We start from the raw sequence: 16,604 nt of genomic DNA, 5'->3' as shown, positions 1-16,604 counted from the left end.
CCGTGCCCACCATGCTGGCATTTCCCTAGCGCAGGACTTTGTAATTCTCCCGTCAAATCAGTGCTACTTTGGCAACTGTGGAAGCTAACGTTTGTCTATGGACCTACTTCTTACTTGGGCGTTTTAACCTCTAACCTTCAAAACACTCGTGCAGAGAACCACCAGTTCTCGTTCCCTCCGCTTCTTTCTCACGTTATAAAAAAAGGTTTAAACATTAAACATTTTAATGATGGTAAAATACAAATAAAATACACCGTCTTAACCAATTTTTAAGCGTATGCTTCAGCAGTGTTAAGAACTTTCACGTTGTTGTGTGACCAATCTCCACAAGCTTTTCATCTCGCAGAGCCGAGACTCTGTACCCATGAAACAGGCCCCCATCCCCCCTCATCTGGCCCCTGGCAGCCAGGATTCCATTTTCTGTCTCTGTGACTTTGACTCCTCTCTCCCTTAGCCCGTTTGCAGAGCTCATCTCGCTTTTTTCCTTTTCTTTTTTAAAAGAGATATAAGCAGTTAAGAGACTTGCCCGAGGCTACATGGCCAGCAAATACCAGACTCCCGGACCTGAACCAAGTGTCACTCCGGAGTTGCCCCGTTTCTCCACAGTCCTGCCTCGTGTCTCCCAGGACTGAGATCCCTCCAGGTGGCCCTCAGTACTTTCAAGTGCACCGACCCCGCCAAACTTCTTCAGTTCCTGGGGGCTGCCTCGGAGACGGTACGAGACAGCCAGGCTCGATACCCCCAGGACGAGGCTCTCTGTTTAACAAACTGGAGCCTACCCCAAAGTGCCATCAAAACGACGGGCACGCCCAAGATGGGCCCGGGAACAAATCTGAGATGTGCAAATGGCAGCTGTCTCGCGGAGAAGGTCAACTCTCTCCAGCAACTACTCCCGAGTTAAGGTCGCTGCAAAGTTGAGCCGTGCTGTGTAAAAGCAAAGGGGCCAAAGCAAATTCGTTCAGCAAATAAAGGTAAACAAATGCTCAGGCGCCTTCGTGAGGTGAAGCAGAAATAGTGCCTCACAGCAAGGAGCTGTGGGGGCGGGTGCGTTGGGAGCTGGGACGGTCTGCAGGAAAGGCCAAGTGAACGCCGGTCCCGCGTCCCTGGCTCTGGGTGTGGCGGTGAGGAGCACGGGCTCAACCCCTGGCTCTGTGCCTGAGCAGCCGTGACCTCAGTTTCCTCGTCTGTAAGATGGGAGTCGTAACAGCACTGATCCTGGCGGGCTGCCCTGAGGGTTCAGCGACTCCGTTACTACTAGGATCAGGAGAACTAACGCACGAAGATTCTAGCTCAGGTGACTCATTCCGTGCCTCTCTATTGCGTGCCTTCTATGGCCCAGGCCCAGGATCCTCAGCGGTGAGTCTGAGTGCGCAACGCCGAACCCGCACAGTTTCCTTCCGGAATAAAGGGCATCCACAAACCCCCGGATCGCTCCCATGCATGAACGGACTTCCGTATTCCAGTCAGACTCCGGGGTGTTTTTACCGGACAGGATGGACAAGGACACGCTTTCCAGGGCACGTGCCAAGCTGCGGGCCAGCAGTGCCAGCCGCCAGGAGGCCGCTGGCCTGCGGAACTCTCGCGAGGTGGAATGCGGGGACCGCAGATTCGGGGAGGGTTTTCATCCTATGGGGGGCTGCGCCTGCCCAGGCCACCCGAGGCAAACCGCTAAGCAAACCGCTAAGCTCTCCTGTGCTCTTGGGGTGGCTACCCCGCTGTGCACTGAGTGGGGAGAGGCCGCAGCCTGTGGCCTCCTGGGGCTGAGATCCACCCCAGCTCTGGGCGCGTCTCCTCGCTCATAAAGGAAATAAACAGGAGAGCCCTTCTCTCCAAAGCAGCAGCATCATTTGTGAATGTGGAATGTTTTACTGCTCTGTGGAGTCCCCGGGGGGAAGTCAGGGGTTCTGCAGGGTGGCCCAAGTCTTTCCAGGCAGCTGAGGGTTTAGGGCCCCCCCGCTGTACTGTGTGATGTTCCGCTCCGGACACGGTGGCGGGTACTTTCCCCAAAGCATCTGTGACGACTTAAATACCAGGCGGGAGGGGGCTGTGCATCCAAAGGCAGAGGTAGAGACCTCTTTACGGTGCGAGTCACCGCGACAAAGTCTGGGGCATGACGGCCGCCACGGGAGCCGAGACGGATGTTTGAGGGATTGGTTAAGAAAAAGGACCAGCAGCGGCCACCCTGAAGCGGATTCTCAGCACGGAGTCTGGGGCGCTGGGACCACACCAAACACTTTTCCCAGGAAAGCACTTCTCAGGGCACCAGAAGAAGCGTCGACATGGACAGTTGTTATGTAAAAAAATACAAGAATAACTGGCCTGCTAACTCAGAGAGAAATGTCTTGCAAGATGACAGAAATGGCTATGCTGTGGTGACTTTAAGTCCGAGGCCGTGAAGCATCCTACCTGGTTTGCTCTTTCAAGGTCCGTCATGATCATTTCAATTTCGTCGGCCCTGGAAAGGTGAGAGAGAGAGACACCGCTGTTAGTTGGCAACGGGCGGGCTCAGGGTGACCACGGCTCCCAGCTGGGCACGATGACCCGCCGTCACACAGGCCAGAGTCCCTGGCGCTGGGGAAGCGAGGGGTTGTGTGGACCTGCCCGTCGGGAGGAGGTGTGCTTGAGTTGTGGGGAAGGCCGCCCTGTCCGTGGGTGGGGGTGGGGCTCCCAATCTCGTCAGGGAGACAGAGCCAGGAAAAGATAGGTTAGGCTGTGTCCTTCCAGGAGACTGCACAGAGCTCTGAACAGAGTGCCTCCAGAAAACGGGAGGGAGACAGAAATTCCTCTTAGGGGAGGGAATCTGGGAAGGCTTCAAAGGAGGTGAGGTGTGAACTGGGTTTTGAAGGATGTGTAGAAGTTTGCCAGGACGGGGAGCACCACAAGAAGGCAGAGGAGAGGGACGTAGGAGGATGGAAATGGAGGTTGAGAGAGTCTGCAGTCTGCTCCATAAACCACCCGAGTTCACTGTTGTCACCTGGTGGCTCACACACAGGGAGTTGCTAGGGTCTTTTCCTTTTTTGTCCTTTTCTCTCTGTTTTGAATGCATTCCCTTGAGCGATTCCAAGGCAAATATATGGTTCCAAGATCATGAGACAGAGGGGATGCTGAGTGCTAAAAAGGGGCTGGTTCCAAAAGTCTGACGTAGGCGAGAGCAGGGTACCTGGGCCATCACGGCCCCGACTTCTGCAAGACAGGTCCCCGGGGCCCCTGTCAGGAGGCCAAGGCTGAGCCTGGCGGCCATCGAGGAAGGCTTAGCACGCCCGCGGCAGGTGGAGCATGTTACGGGGCTCCTCGTTGGGGTTCAGGGCCCGCTCCGGCGGGGGACCCCTGACTCCACACTCCATGTGGGCCAGAACCCTCTGTCGCCTACCGGCCCCAGCCTCCTGCTCCGTGCTCTACACCAGGTCCTGCCATGAGGCTGTGCCCACCACCTGCCCTGGCCCACCCGTCAGCCCAGGGCCCCGCGTTCCGACGGCAAACGCCACTCGTGGGCCCGCAGTGAGCCTGTGCTGTCTCCCTGGCTTGCCCTCCGCTCCCGGGACCCTCACCTGCTTCTGCCCCCACCCCCAGCACTTCCCAACCCCTCCTAGCTGCTCCATCTCAGGGAGTGGCAGGGCTTTGAGTTTACGGGTTAGAGGTGAGGTCCCCACGCACTGGGAGCGGGGTCTCCTTCACTCTCATCCCTGGAGCTTCACAGGGCTTGGCCTCAGGCCTGGCTGCTCCCTGGGGCAGCTCAGGGCACCCGTAACGGGCCCAGCTCCGAGAGGGTTCTTCTGTCCCTGAAGCCTGCCCGTCTGGCCCTAACCGCCCACCCCTAATACGAGGAGTTAGCCAAACTGTACTCAGGCCCTGGTTTTTGCTGTTTGCTGCATCTGGGCTCCCTCTGGCCCGGAGGCTTTTCCAGACTGCAGTGGAAGGAACACTGATTTGAGGCAACCGTATCAGCGCCCAGCCGCCTGAATGGGGTAACCGATGCCTTGTGATCGGGTTCAACGCTCTTTATAAACCTGTTTGAAATAGTATCCTGCTTTCAGATCGGTCTGAAAAAAAAAAGAAAAAAAAAAAGTCCGAAGCAACTCATAAAATGGCTTAGAGACACAAAGCTATTTTTAGAGTGGCTCTGTGAAGAAGACAGTGTCTCGGGGCCCCTGCAGCCAAGTGCTGGGTACGAGGGGGTGGGCCGGGGTGGCTTAAATTACGAAACATCTCAGCGCATCGTCTCAACTGGAAACCGCCGAGACCTCAAGGAAAAATGGCAGGGCCATAGAAAAGAGAGTCTGCTGACTACAGAGGGTAAAGAAGCCAATGTCAGTGTTGAGGGTCTTCAACATAACTGCCTGACAGTACTGACAGGTGCCATCCTGACCACCTGCCGATGACGTGCAAAGTTCACTGGGTTCAAGATGAAATAGCGAACTTTTCCCAAGGCAAATCCCAACTTTTTTTAAAACACTTTTTTTAATGTTTATTTTTGAGAGAGAGAGAGAGAGAGAGAGCGCGTGAGAGAGAGTATGAGCAGGGGGAGGGGCAGAGAGAGAGAGGGAGACACAGAATCGGAAGCAGGCTCCAGGCTCTGAGCTGTCAGCACAGCGCCCGACGAGGAGCTTGAACTCACAAATCATGAGCTGAGCCCAAGTTGGACGTTTAACCAACCGACTGAGCCACCCAGGCGCCCCAGGCAAATCCCAACTTTTAAACACAGGCTGGAACTTAAATCAGACGGTTATTCATCATGTATTTAGGAAATCCAGGTATAAATGGCAGATTTCCCCGGCTATGGGCATGGCTCATTCATTCCCTCGCTCGTTCTGCAACCATTTCCCGACAGCTGCCAGCATCTGGCCCTGGCCGGGGACTATAGGACGGGCACACGTAGACACGGCTCCTGCATATTTTGCGGGTGCTGCACATGTATGGGAGAAGAACGGAAACGCGTGGCCACTGGGTACCCAGACCAGCTATGCTGGCGACCACGCCTCACTTCTCCCTTGGACAGATCAGGTTGGGGAATGGCCTGGGCGGAGGAAGCCCAGGTCCTGAGCCCGTGCCGCTGAGGGTTTTCCCCAAATTCTCCTGCTGGGTCTCTCACGTACCCACATCTCCTTCCGTCTCTCCACGTTCCCACAACCTTTGCTTTGCACCTGCCGTCTCTCTAGCCTTTCCTGCTGCCTTCTGGTCGGTTCTTTGGTCTGACCCAAGTGTGGCTGCACCCACCCTGGAACATTTCTCATTTGCTCCTTAGTTTGATTATTCTGTTCTTCATACTGGGCGTTGCCAGTTCATGAGGTTTTTTGATCACTCCTTGCTTTTGCTTCACACAGTGGATACACTGCTGGGTTGGGGGTTTGTCTTCCAGGGGGGTGTTTTCCTCTGGGGCTGTTTACCCCTGGAGGACCAGTTATTCTTTATCTGGCAGGGAAGGTGGAGGGAGGAGAGAGGGCGGGCTTTGCTGTGTGTCTCTCAAGGTGAATTGGAGCAGAAAGGTGCATGGCGGGGGTTCAACGCATTTTTGCCGTGTGTGTAGGGAGGGGATGACTCCAGGCCCCCAGAGCCCTCACTGGTAACTCCCTTCCACCGGGAGAAGTCTCCGGCCAGGGCTTCCACTTTAATTCTCAGAGGGAAGCCGTATGAAGAGGCAGCGGTGGTCCCCCTGGGTGCAGTTCCCCAGTCCTGGGGGTCTGGAGACACGGGGTAGACGTGTGGCTGCCTGGGGCGGGGGGGTCACTGGGCCACCGTCGCCTGTTTTCAGCCATTCCTCACTTCTCACCTGGCCGCTGCCAGTGGCCAAGGGGCCGGTTCAGGGTCGGACACACACTGGAGCTAGAGAACAGAGGGGTTCCCAGGGGCCTGGCTTTACCTACAGGCAGGGATGGGCAAGGCTGGCACCCGTGGGGGCTGGGAAGTGGCATCCAGATCCTGCTTGGTTTAGGGGACGTGGGTGGAACTTGACAACCTCCTCACAAACGCAGACTCTCCGGATTTCTTCTCAGAAAGCGAATGGTTTTGGATATTCGTTAGTATACCTAACATCCAGGAAACAGTGCATCATCTCCAAAAGATTTCAAGTCACTTCTAGAAAGATTAGTCACATTGAAACAGGAAGGTGCCTTCTTGGCAGGCTGCGGCAATCCCTGGAAATGAATTTCAACTTTTTCCATCTTCTGGTCAGTTTCACCTCGGTTACTAAGCAACCACTAAATGGACCAAAATATTGAACCTGATAACAACTACCTCACTTACCTTTCATTCTGTGAGCAACTCTCAGATTTCCAAAGCTTTCAAATGATAATCACAACACTGAGTTCTGCTGGTAACAAGCAGGGAGGGGGGTGGTGGCTACTCAATACCGGGTATCCTGATGACAGTGGGGCCTGGCTGCTACAGCTTCCCATTCACACAATGGACCCGAAACCACAGGAGGAGACAATGGAAGGAACCAGGGATGCCGGGGGTGAGGAAAGGTTCGGATTCTTATTTTACAAGTCTGTAGGCTCCTGATTGGCTTTTCCAATACCTCTTAAGAGGTCAAAGAAGACACAACTAGCTGGCTACTGATGTGTGGTCAGGGCTTCTGAAGACAGAAAGCGTGGCCACTGGCATTTGTAGACAAGGACCAAGATGGCGGGCTCTCGGATGCGTGTGCCGGCCTCGTCTGAGGACACATCTGCTGCTGAGCCTACAAGTCTCCTCCCCTCCCGATGGCTGCCCCCAGCCCCCAACAAAATTAATCCTACCGGACACACTGCCCTCAGCAGTAAGTATTAGGAAAACGCCCAGGGGTTCATACCACAAGTAGAAATGTTATCTGAAAAAGCACAGTAATGAGCGAAATGGCATGTGCTTTCACGGCACGAGTGTCAACGATATTCCAGAGGTTTCTTGTCCTTTCCATTCTGAGGGCTCACCGACCACGTCAGGGTCTGGAACCCGACATTAGCCTAAAATCATCTATTTTCTCCAAAGTCCATAATAACCGCACGTACTATTTGCCCAGCAAAACTATTTATTATAAAAATTTGGTTCTCTCACCTTTTTATGAGCTGACAAAACAGCTTTCACCGATCTACTAACCTGTACTGCGTTATGCTCTGCTCTGACTTCACAAAGCAGATAATTTGTGCTCGGCCTGGAATGTGCAGTTCGTCCAATCCATTCCCCACAGATCATTTCAGGGTCCTCTCTGGGCTAGCACACAATTTTTATGAGGAACTTGAAGGGATGCGGTCAGTGACGGAAGACAAACTATACCCACGCTAGAAACTCCGTATTTACTTTCGTACTTAGCCTCCCAAGCGCTAAGGGATGGCATCGGGGCAAGGCTGGCACAGATTTCAACAGCAGAGAATCACAACCACATCGGGAGCTGTTAAAACAAAGCATATCTACAGGGCAGTTGGAAAAGCGTCCGGGGCAACCTTCAGATCAGTATGTCTTCTTGGACCCAAGTCAAGAGCCAGTAGTCTCAACACTAGACTGTAAAATTCTTGGACACCAAAAGAAGTATCTAAAGATTAATTCTCCCTGCTTTAAAAATTAAAAACACATTTTCATTTTTTGAGAGAGAGAGTACGAGTGCAGGCAGGAGAGAGGCAGAGAGAGAGAGAGAGGCAGAGAGAGAGAGAGAGAGAGGCAGAGAGAGAGAGGGAGAGACAGAGAATCTCCAGCAGGCTCCGTGTGGTCATTGCAGAGCCCGACTCGGGGCTCGATCGCATGAATCGCGGGATCATGACCTGAGCGCCCACCCGGCCGAGCCACCCAGGTGCCCCGCAAATGCAACTTTAAAAAGCTGTAGGATGTTTAATAAGGTGACTCTCCCCCTCCACCCGGACGCTGCATGTGCTGGTCTCTGTTGTCAGGAAGGTGGTCAGTCACTGGTCACCCAGGCCAGGCTCTCTTAGCACAGGAGGCAGAGATACAGGAGTGGGGCTCACCGGCCTGGGTTCAGAAATAACACGCAGGAAAGGGAAAAAGAGGTGGCTAGAAGGCCAGGTGCGGAAGAAGGCTTCCTGGCCGTGGTCTGGAATTCCCTAAATTGGGGGCAGAATTTCTCAGGAAAGGTCTCTCCCTGCCCCTGCACGGGCACACGGCTGAGGACCTGCGCACGGCACAGGCACCCGATGCCGCCAAGAGGAAAGGCCGGTCTGCAGAGGATCGTGTGACAAGCCGGGGCAAGGCTGTGCCCAGAGAAGGCGGCACCGTGCCCTCTTCCGGGACGGGCGCCACTCGCTCGGACTCAGGTGTGGGGGATCTCTACTCAATAACGCCTACTGAGCACGTTCTACGTGCCCCGTCGGAGAGGGACACAAATGTCCCCGTGCCGAGTGCACAGTGCCTAATGGCGTCTGCCTTAACTGCTAGTGCACAGGACACACCCTGCCCGTCCTATGAACTCAGAAATATGCACCCGCTAGGACCCTGTCACCGCCTACTCAGCTGGGGGGACGGATGCAGGGACATGAAGAGACCCCAATGATTTGGGGTGTAACTTGGTACAGTAATAGCCCGCCGAGGGACCGTGTCTCCTCTGCAGACAGGAGGAGGGACAGTCTCACGGGTGCGGGGCCATCTGGTCTACATCCCGGCGGATAAAGAGGTGTCTGCGGGCACAGAACGGTGGGGCAGAGGGCGGAACAGCCTTCCAGCCAGAGAAAAGGCTCATAACACAGTAGACGCCGGTTCAACTTCGTGAACGGCTTTCTGGTTGCTCTCTTGGGCTTTTGGGGTGTCCTGTCCCTCACGTGCATGTGAAAGGACGGTCTCCTCCTGCCCTTTTATCTCTCTTCGTTCCCTCGGACGGTGGCGGTGGCCTGTGCTTCCGGTACCACGTGACATAGCGAGGCGGCGGTGGGGACCCCCGCCTGGTGTCTGGCTTTGAGGGTGACGCATCGAATGGTCCACCGTTAAGCGCGTTGCTCACTGTGGACCTTAAATATATGTGTTTTTATTTTGTTAATGAAATATCCAACTGTTCCTATTTTATTAAGACTTTTTAATAAAAGACAGATATTGGTTTCATTAAGTGCCTTTTAAGCATTTATGAAGTGAATTAAGTGGGTTTTCTCCTCTGACTTGCTAAAATGGTAAATTATACTGACAGTTATTTGCTCCTGTTTGTGGTGTATCACATGGTTATGTGTTCCTGATTTCTACGTGCTGATATTTTATTTAGTGTTTTTTTCATAAATACTTACGTAGGAGCTTTGCTTGCAGTTTCTTTTGTCTTATCTTTGCCAAAGTGAAGTCATAACAGATTTGACGGTATTGCTTTTTTTTTTTTTTTTTAAAGATTTTGTTTTCAAGTAATTTCTACACCCAACCGTGGGCTCGAACTCGTGACCCTGAGATCAAGGGTCACATGCTCTACCGACTGAGCCAGCCAGGTGCCCTGATGCCGCTGCTCTTAAAAAACCCAAACCAAATTCCCTTTGTACGGCCTGCATGCTGTCGTTGGGCACACGAGCCCTGGGGTGCCTGGACCCGTCGCCCACTACCCCCAGGTGGCAGTACCCCGGCCACCATCTCTCGGGGAGGGTCCGTCTAGCCCTTCCTCTCCCATGAGGTCTGTGGCCTCTTTTGCCGGGACTAGCCCTTCCCTCCACTGCATTCCCGTGGCAGTTTGTGGTCAAATCTAGTCTGCTGGCCACCAGTCAGCCTTGGTTGGCGCCATGGATTCCAGGAGCTTCTTTTTGGCTTGTTCCCTCCCAATGAGGTCCAAATGAGGCCCAATGAGGTCTGTCTTTTGGGCCAGAGGCCCCACATCTCCTCAGGCGCCCCGACCCTGCAGGGAACAGAGCCGATTGCAGACCTGCCTCCCATAAACACCTGGGCTCCTTTTCCACATTTCCCACGTTTCAAACAACCAAGTCTTCCAACCCAAGAGACTTGCTGGGGTTCATCCTTCTTGCAGAGAAACCTGCCAGCAACACGCGTCCCATGTAAATTTCCTTCTGTAGCTCATTTAACTAACACTTCATGGCTTCTTCAGTCCTGTTCCTTGGGACTATGCTTGTCCCTACAGCTGTCCCCTCTGCTGAGGTCCTGATGGATGGCTGCAGTCACCACCCAGGTCTCAGCTCTAGTGGCTGTCCTCCGAAAGGCCTCCCAGCAGCCCCACTCCCCACTGTCCATTCGTCTTATTTTTATCGCACTTATTCTGGCCTCAAAGTATCTTATTCATATATTGATCACTTATTTATTCACCGCTATAATCTCAGCGAACACAGCAGGTGCACACTAAAACATCAGTTGACTCAACATGCAAATTAACGATGACATCTGTGTGTTACGTGAAGTCCTCTTGGCATTTGACAGGCAGCAGCCGGTGGGCTGGTATTTTAAAGAACAGACGGTTGGGGAGCCCGGGTGGCTCAGTCGGTTGAGTGTCTGACTCTAGATTGCTGCTCGGGTCATGACCCCAGGGTCGTGAGTTCCAGCTCCACGTTGGGTTCCGAGCTGAGTGTGGGGCCTGCTTAGGATTCTGTTTCCCTCTGTCCCTCTCCCTGACTCGAGCTCTCTCTCAAAGCAAAACAAAAAAGAGCAGAGGGTGTAGGTGTATTTTGTCAAACTGTAAATATGACTTATTATTTTTTTTTTAACGTTTATTTATTTTTTGAGAGACGGAGTGTGAGTGGAGGAGGGGCAGAGAGAGAGGGACACACAGAATCGGAAGCAGGCTCCAGGCTGTGAGCTGTCAGCACAGAGCCCGAAGTGGGGCTTGAACTCATGAACTATGAGATCATGACCTGAGCCGAAGTCAGACACTTAACCGACTAAGCCGCCCAGGCGCCCCATGTAAATATGACTCTTAAGGAAAGAGTCTGTAAGTTGCTTTTGCAGACTTAAGTTCTTGGCACTTTTCATAGCCTTTGAAAAAAGGGACAACAATCTCCTTGGAGAAAAAAAATATGCAAAGACCCAGAGTTAGGCTTCCTTTTTCTACTGGACCGTGAGTTCCCCAAGGCAGGGCCAGTCGTCCTGGCTCCCAGCGTATCTGTGTGCCTGGCACAGAGCTGGGCATAAATCGGGACTCAGCAGACACTGACTGGGAGGGCAAGTGGAGAGGAGGAGAGTGTTCTCTGAGGAGAGGTTTTCTGGACAACCCTCTTGTGTGTGACCAGACCGATCTTTCATGTTCCACTGGCGTTAAGCTATCTCTGCTCTGGCAGAATCGGAGGGCAGGGGAGAAGCCACTTGGCTCCCTTCCAAGCCTCTGATCAAACGTGTCACTCCAGAGCGGACCCATCCCTCCCCAGTCAAATCAAGGGCCTGAGCAGAGAGATGGCCGCAGCGCTTAACCTCCAGGTCAAACCTTCCGGAAACAGTGGTTTTTAGTCTTATTGGAAATGAAATCGCGTCGAGGCAGTGAAACGGCCAGACCATCACCTCTGCCTACACGGAAATTAACCACAATTGGTTTGTTTTTTTCCTGACCATTCTATTTAAATTTAAACGATACAACAAGTAACAAAATCAATTTCAGTTAGACTCCTCCTGTCGATCCCAAACGGGAAGAAAATCTCCCTTCTTGCCCCACTCTTTGGCGGACTCGGTTTCATGAAATGATTTAAATAAAACCTTCCTTTAGGTTAACCTGGTTCTAGCTGACCCACGAAGTGGTCTGCACAAGGTTTGCCAAACCGACAAGGGCAGCTCCGGCAGGCCGGTCACTCGCCAGTGTGTATGACCCTCGGTGTGATCAGAAACAGCCTGTGACTGTCACTCAGGCTTCAGTCATCTCTGGGCAGGGACGTGGGACAGCTGTAGCCGAGAATCAGGTTATGAGATTGCACAATTCATTCTGCTTTTGCTACCGAGACCATCCAAAGCCTCTTGGGATAAGTGTCGGGATTAAACTTTGGATGCCTCTTGTCATTTCTCTCGAGTTGAAACACTGTTGCCCTCAGAGCAGCCAGAAGCAGGGTGGATAGGAACATCCTCTTCTTTCCTCAAATCAAGGGCCCGGGGGTCCCAAGTAGGATGGAGGTACTGGAGGTAAAATGGGGGGAAACTGTGGTCTGGAGAAGCCCAGGAGTGTGGCCAGGAGAGCAAACAGGCTCGAATTCTTCCCCGCTGCCGTTTTAGCTGTTTGACCTTGGGCAGACTTTTGAGCTTGACAGCCATCTGCTCAGCAGGAATAATACGGCCTCTCTCAAAGAAGCTGGAATGAGGATAAAGTAAGAGCTCGGCTGGAGCGGAAAAGGGCTTGGAAACCACTGAGACCACGCACATACCCATGCTCATTGTCGTGCGTGAAAAACACGATCTTTACCGCTCAGCCGATTTTCAGTACCTGAGAACATCACAAGGTACTCAACCTGACCCACGAAGCGGCTTTTGCCAACAATTTCCAGTCTGAATCTGATCAAGCCTCCAGGTTCAACTACACACTTAGAGGAATTACGGAGGACAGAAGAACACGCTCGGCTATACCCGGGGATGCTGCTGGCAAAATCCGGACCGTGGGAAAACTCTTCAGGACAAATGAGCCAGTTTTTTTTTACGCAGGTAGATTGCAGGGAAGAGGAAAAGGGATGAAGGGCGATCTGGAAAATGAACGAGGCTTAAAGGTGTACCAACCAATTCCAACATCTGGATTTTACTTGAATCCCGGGTCCAACAAATTTAAAAAAAATCAAACCATCTAGGATTGGGCGCAACTAGAAATTTAAGTATTGATGACGTTAAGAAATTAGCTTTTGATCGGGTGATAGTATTGTGGTTACATTAAAGAAGAGTCTAGGGGCGTCTTGCTGGCTCAGTGGGTGGAGTGTGCAACTCTTGGTCGTGAGTTCGAGCCCCGTGTTGGGAGAAGAGGTTACTTAAAAAATATATAAAATCTTGAAAAACACACACACACACACACACACACACACACACACACACACACACAAAAGGAGTCTTTATGTGACGTATATATGATAAAACAGTTAGAAGTGAAGGGAAAGGATTCTGGAAGAGCCTCAAGATAAAACTGGGGTGGAAGGAGGCAGAGGAGACAGGCGGCCATGAACGGGGTGGCCACAACTACACGACAGGAACCTCGGGGTCCTGTCCTCTACTGTGTGTGGGAAATTTAACATAAAAAGGAATGCCCCCCTCCCCAATAGAAAGTATAAGTAAAGAAAGCAACTCACAGCAGGGGAGGGGGGGGCGGGCCTCTGTGCTGGAAGTCTGGCTCTGCCCAGACTCGGCGCTTTGCAGACTTTGGGGAAGTCAGTTAACCTCCCAGAATCTCAACGGACTCCCTCAGCAAAGGGGAGGAACGAACTCCGTAAGAGAAACATGACTGAAACGTCACATATGAGTATTTGTCTTTGATACAGAAAAAAGACTGCTGAGAACAGAGAACGAGAGGACAACGAATTCTGGGGGGGGGGGGGGACGCCTCCGTCCCACGCACCCCTCACGGCTCACTGAGCGCCCCTGCCCCCCAGGAGCGGCACCATCAGTACGAGGGCCCTTCGGCAGAGACCATCCCGGCAGCACTGAGGACCCAGGTTGCTGCCTGTTTGCTTTCAGACTTTTAAAAAAATGTTTGGGGAGGGCCCGCTGTTAACGTCACTTTTCACATATACATTTTAAACGTCTTCTGCACTATTCAGCGTGGAATCTGTCAGCGCAACTTTCCAGCAGCTGGAGCACCGCTTCCCCCGTTTAAGCCTGGCTCTTCTAGAACCGCCCTGCAGATTTTGTTTCTCTTTCCCTGTTTACTTGACCTGCAGGTGCCCTGCCTACCACTGACAGGTGCTGGCCAAGCGAGGGACTGCTCCAGAGAAATCATCGGATTCCTGCCACTGCCCCTGCTTCCCCCGTCTCCACGTACAGGGCATGCGCGGCCAGTGGGAACCACAGGCCTACAGGAAAAAACTGCTGGTACTTCCCAGGTGGGGAAACTGAGGCCCAGGGTGGAGGAGTGACAGAGGAGCTGGCCGGTGAGCGGCCGGCCTAGGGCAAGAGCCCTGCTTTCATTCCTCAGTGTAACGGATCCTAATGACCCCTCCTCTCCCCTAAGTACTACCTGGTAGGAAACGCTAAGAGAAGGCTTGGTGGCAGAGAAGCTAAAACTAAGAATAAAAAAGATCTCCAGTTGCACCCCGGTTCTTACTCTCGGCTCCCTCCCCCTCCTCACCTCCAAGTCCAAGGCCGAGGCAACTTCCCCAGGCCCATCTTAGGCCCGGGCCTCCTTGCAAACCTTCCTGGCCCCCTGGTCTTTCCCCAGCAAATCCAACACTCAGCTCCACTGGAGGCTGCGGAGGCCCCTCCGGTGTTTGTCCCCAACCCCCTCCCCCTCGAGTGGCCCGCACTCCAGCCAGCTGGTTGTTGCCTCCGCCCTGCGCCCTGCGGGGCTGGGAAGTGAAACTCGAGGCCGCAGCACACTCAGGAAAGACTGCATCCTTCCTCTTCCTCTCGCTGGCACCAAAAGTCTGCATTTCGGCAGCGTAAGTGCCTTTTTTAGGGCAACTTGAAAATGAATAATTCAGCGGTTCCTATTCTCCTTGTGAAGTGTTAGACAAACAATTCAGACGGGGCCAGACTTGCTGGCCCCACGAAGACCGTCCCTTCCCTTCATTCTGACATCATCGGACTTGGCCATGAATCTTTAAGAACACCCTCCATCCTGTCTAATCACTAAAATACCACAAAGGAAGTTCACAATACTTAGACGCGGGGGAAAAAAATAGAAAGGTTAATTGCAACATAAAGTTTTCCCTCGTAGCCAAGCAAACAGTACATCAGTCACAGTAATACGGAACTCTTTAAAAACCTTATGTATGGAATGTCTTAGTCACGTCGGGTTACTGAATAGTCGAGCCTTTTTATTCAAATCCGAGCCTTAAAAGTATCTTCCCCATAGAGCTTTACCCTTGAACTCCCAGGGTCCACCCTCAGAGCCTCAGTGATTCTGTGGGTTGTGCTAAAGCCCCTTGCAATCCTTTTTGGAGGTAGGTATGATGACAATTTTGCGTTAAACAAACAACCTTCCCGGTCTTATTACGGAATTGATTTTGGAAGGGATGCTTATTAGCCAAGCCAAACCCTCTTTCACATGCTCATGGTTGGAAAACCTCAGCTGATGTTATCTCGAGGCCCTGCCATCAGGAAGACATGTGCAGCAAAAAGCTGCCTTTCGGCCCAGCTACGCTTGTGATCGCTGATGTACAATGCCATGGTAATTCCGGACAGGAAATTGGATTTGGTCTCTTTTCAATGACAGGGTAGGGGGCTCCCCAGGTTCAACCCTTCTGAGAAGGACCCTGAGTACCCAGATGATAAATCCCTGAGTTTAGTGAAAGTGAAAACAATGTTAATGGTAAGAGCCTATTTGTCTATGTCTGTCACCCATTGGCATCTACCTGGCATGCTTCAAGTCTGTGAAAAGTACTTACCACGAACTAGAGAACAAAGGATTCTTATTGGGGCACCTGGCTGGCTCGGTCCGAGAAGCAAGCAACTTGTTTTTTTTTTTTTTTAATTTTTTTAATGTTTATTTATTTTTGAGAGAGAGGGGCAGAAAGAGAGAGAGAAAGAGAGATACACAGAATAGGAAGCGGATCTAGACTCTGAGCTCTCAGCACAGAGCCCGACGTGGGGCTCAAACCCACAAACTGTGAGATCATGACCTGAGCCGAAGTCGGACGCTTACCCAACTGAGCCACCCAGATGCCTCTTGGGGCCGTGAGTTTGAGTCCCATGTCGGATGTAGAGATTCCTTAATCGATGAAGACTCAAAAGGGGCACCTGGGAGGCCCAGGCGGTTAAGTGCCCAACTCTTGATCTTAGGTCATGATCGCATAGTTTGTGGGTTCGAGCCCCGTGCTGACAGTGGGAAGCCTGTTTGGGATCCTCTCTCTCTGCCCTCTCCTGCTCGTGCGCGCGCACTGTCTTTCTCTCTCAAAATAAATGAACTTAAAAAAAAAAAAGGATTTTTATTTCTAGTCAATAATCCTGCCACACAGCACTGCTTTGTGAAGATAGCAGGTAATCTCTGGAAAATCCAAATAACTTGGAAGAATTCACAGCTGGAGTCTGTAGGCTCAAGAGTACCGCATCCAAGAGTGAGCCTCGTTGCAGGGGGAGCGGCAAAGGTTAATGCAGTGCGCTGTCACTTGCTGCTATGTGTGATGTGTCACGTAATTACGCACAGTCTGGTAAGAGAATCAAAACCAAATGGATGCTGGGGCACCTGGGCGGCTCAGTCAGGCGAGTGTCCGACTTTGGCTCAGGTCACGATCTCAACAGTTCATGGGCGGGAGCCCCGCGTCAGGCTCTGTGCTGACAGCTCAGAGCCTGGAGCCTGCTTCGGATTCTGTGTCTCCCTCTCTCTGCCCCTCCCCCACTCACGCTCTATCTCTCTCTCTCTCCCTCTCAAAAATAAATAAACATTAAAAACAAAATGGATGCTCTTTTTTTAAAGGTTTCAGAAGGGCTCCACGGTTCTGCATCTGACGGAAGATTCCAGTAAGAAAAGGAGACACAGAGTGGGGCTGGGCTGGAGGACTGGGGACACTCCAGGAGTCAATTAAGCTTCCTGGCCCTCTTCCTTAAATAGATCAGAGAGTATATGACAGATACTAAGGATTGGAGAAAAGTCCAGCATCCACAAT

General features: G+C 52.3%; 1 protein-coding gene across 1 annotated transcript in view; it reads right to left on the bottom strand.

Annotated features, from left to right (window-relative positions):
• The window catches only part of CUX1 (cut like homeobox 1), a 340,084-nt gene that overhangs the window by 79,378 nt on the left and 244,102 nt on the right, over positions 1-16,604 (bottom strand). Inside the window, 1 exon segment of the mRNA XM_042921134.1 lies at positions 2,407-2,455. Coding sequence (XP_042777068.1) covers positions 2,407-2,455 — 49 coding nt within the window.

This window comes from Panthera leo, chromosome E3, assembly GCF_018350215.1.
Source record: "Panthera leo isolate Ple1 chromosome E3, P.leo_Ple1_pat1.1, whole genome shotgun sequence".
NCBI lineage: Eukaryota > Metazoa > Chordata > Mammalia > Carnivora > Felidae > Panthera > Panthera leo.
The sequence above is the reverse complement of the archived record's forward strand: the minus strand, read 5'-3'. Positions and strand labels throughout refer to the sequence as shown.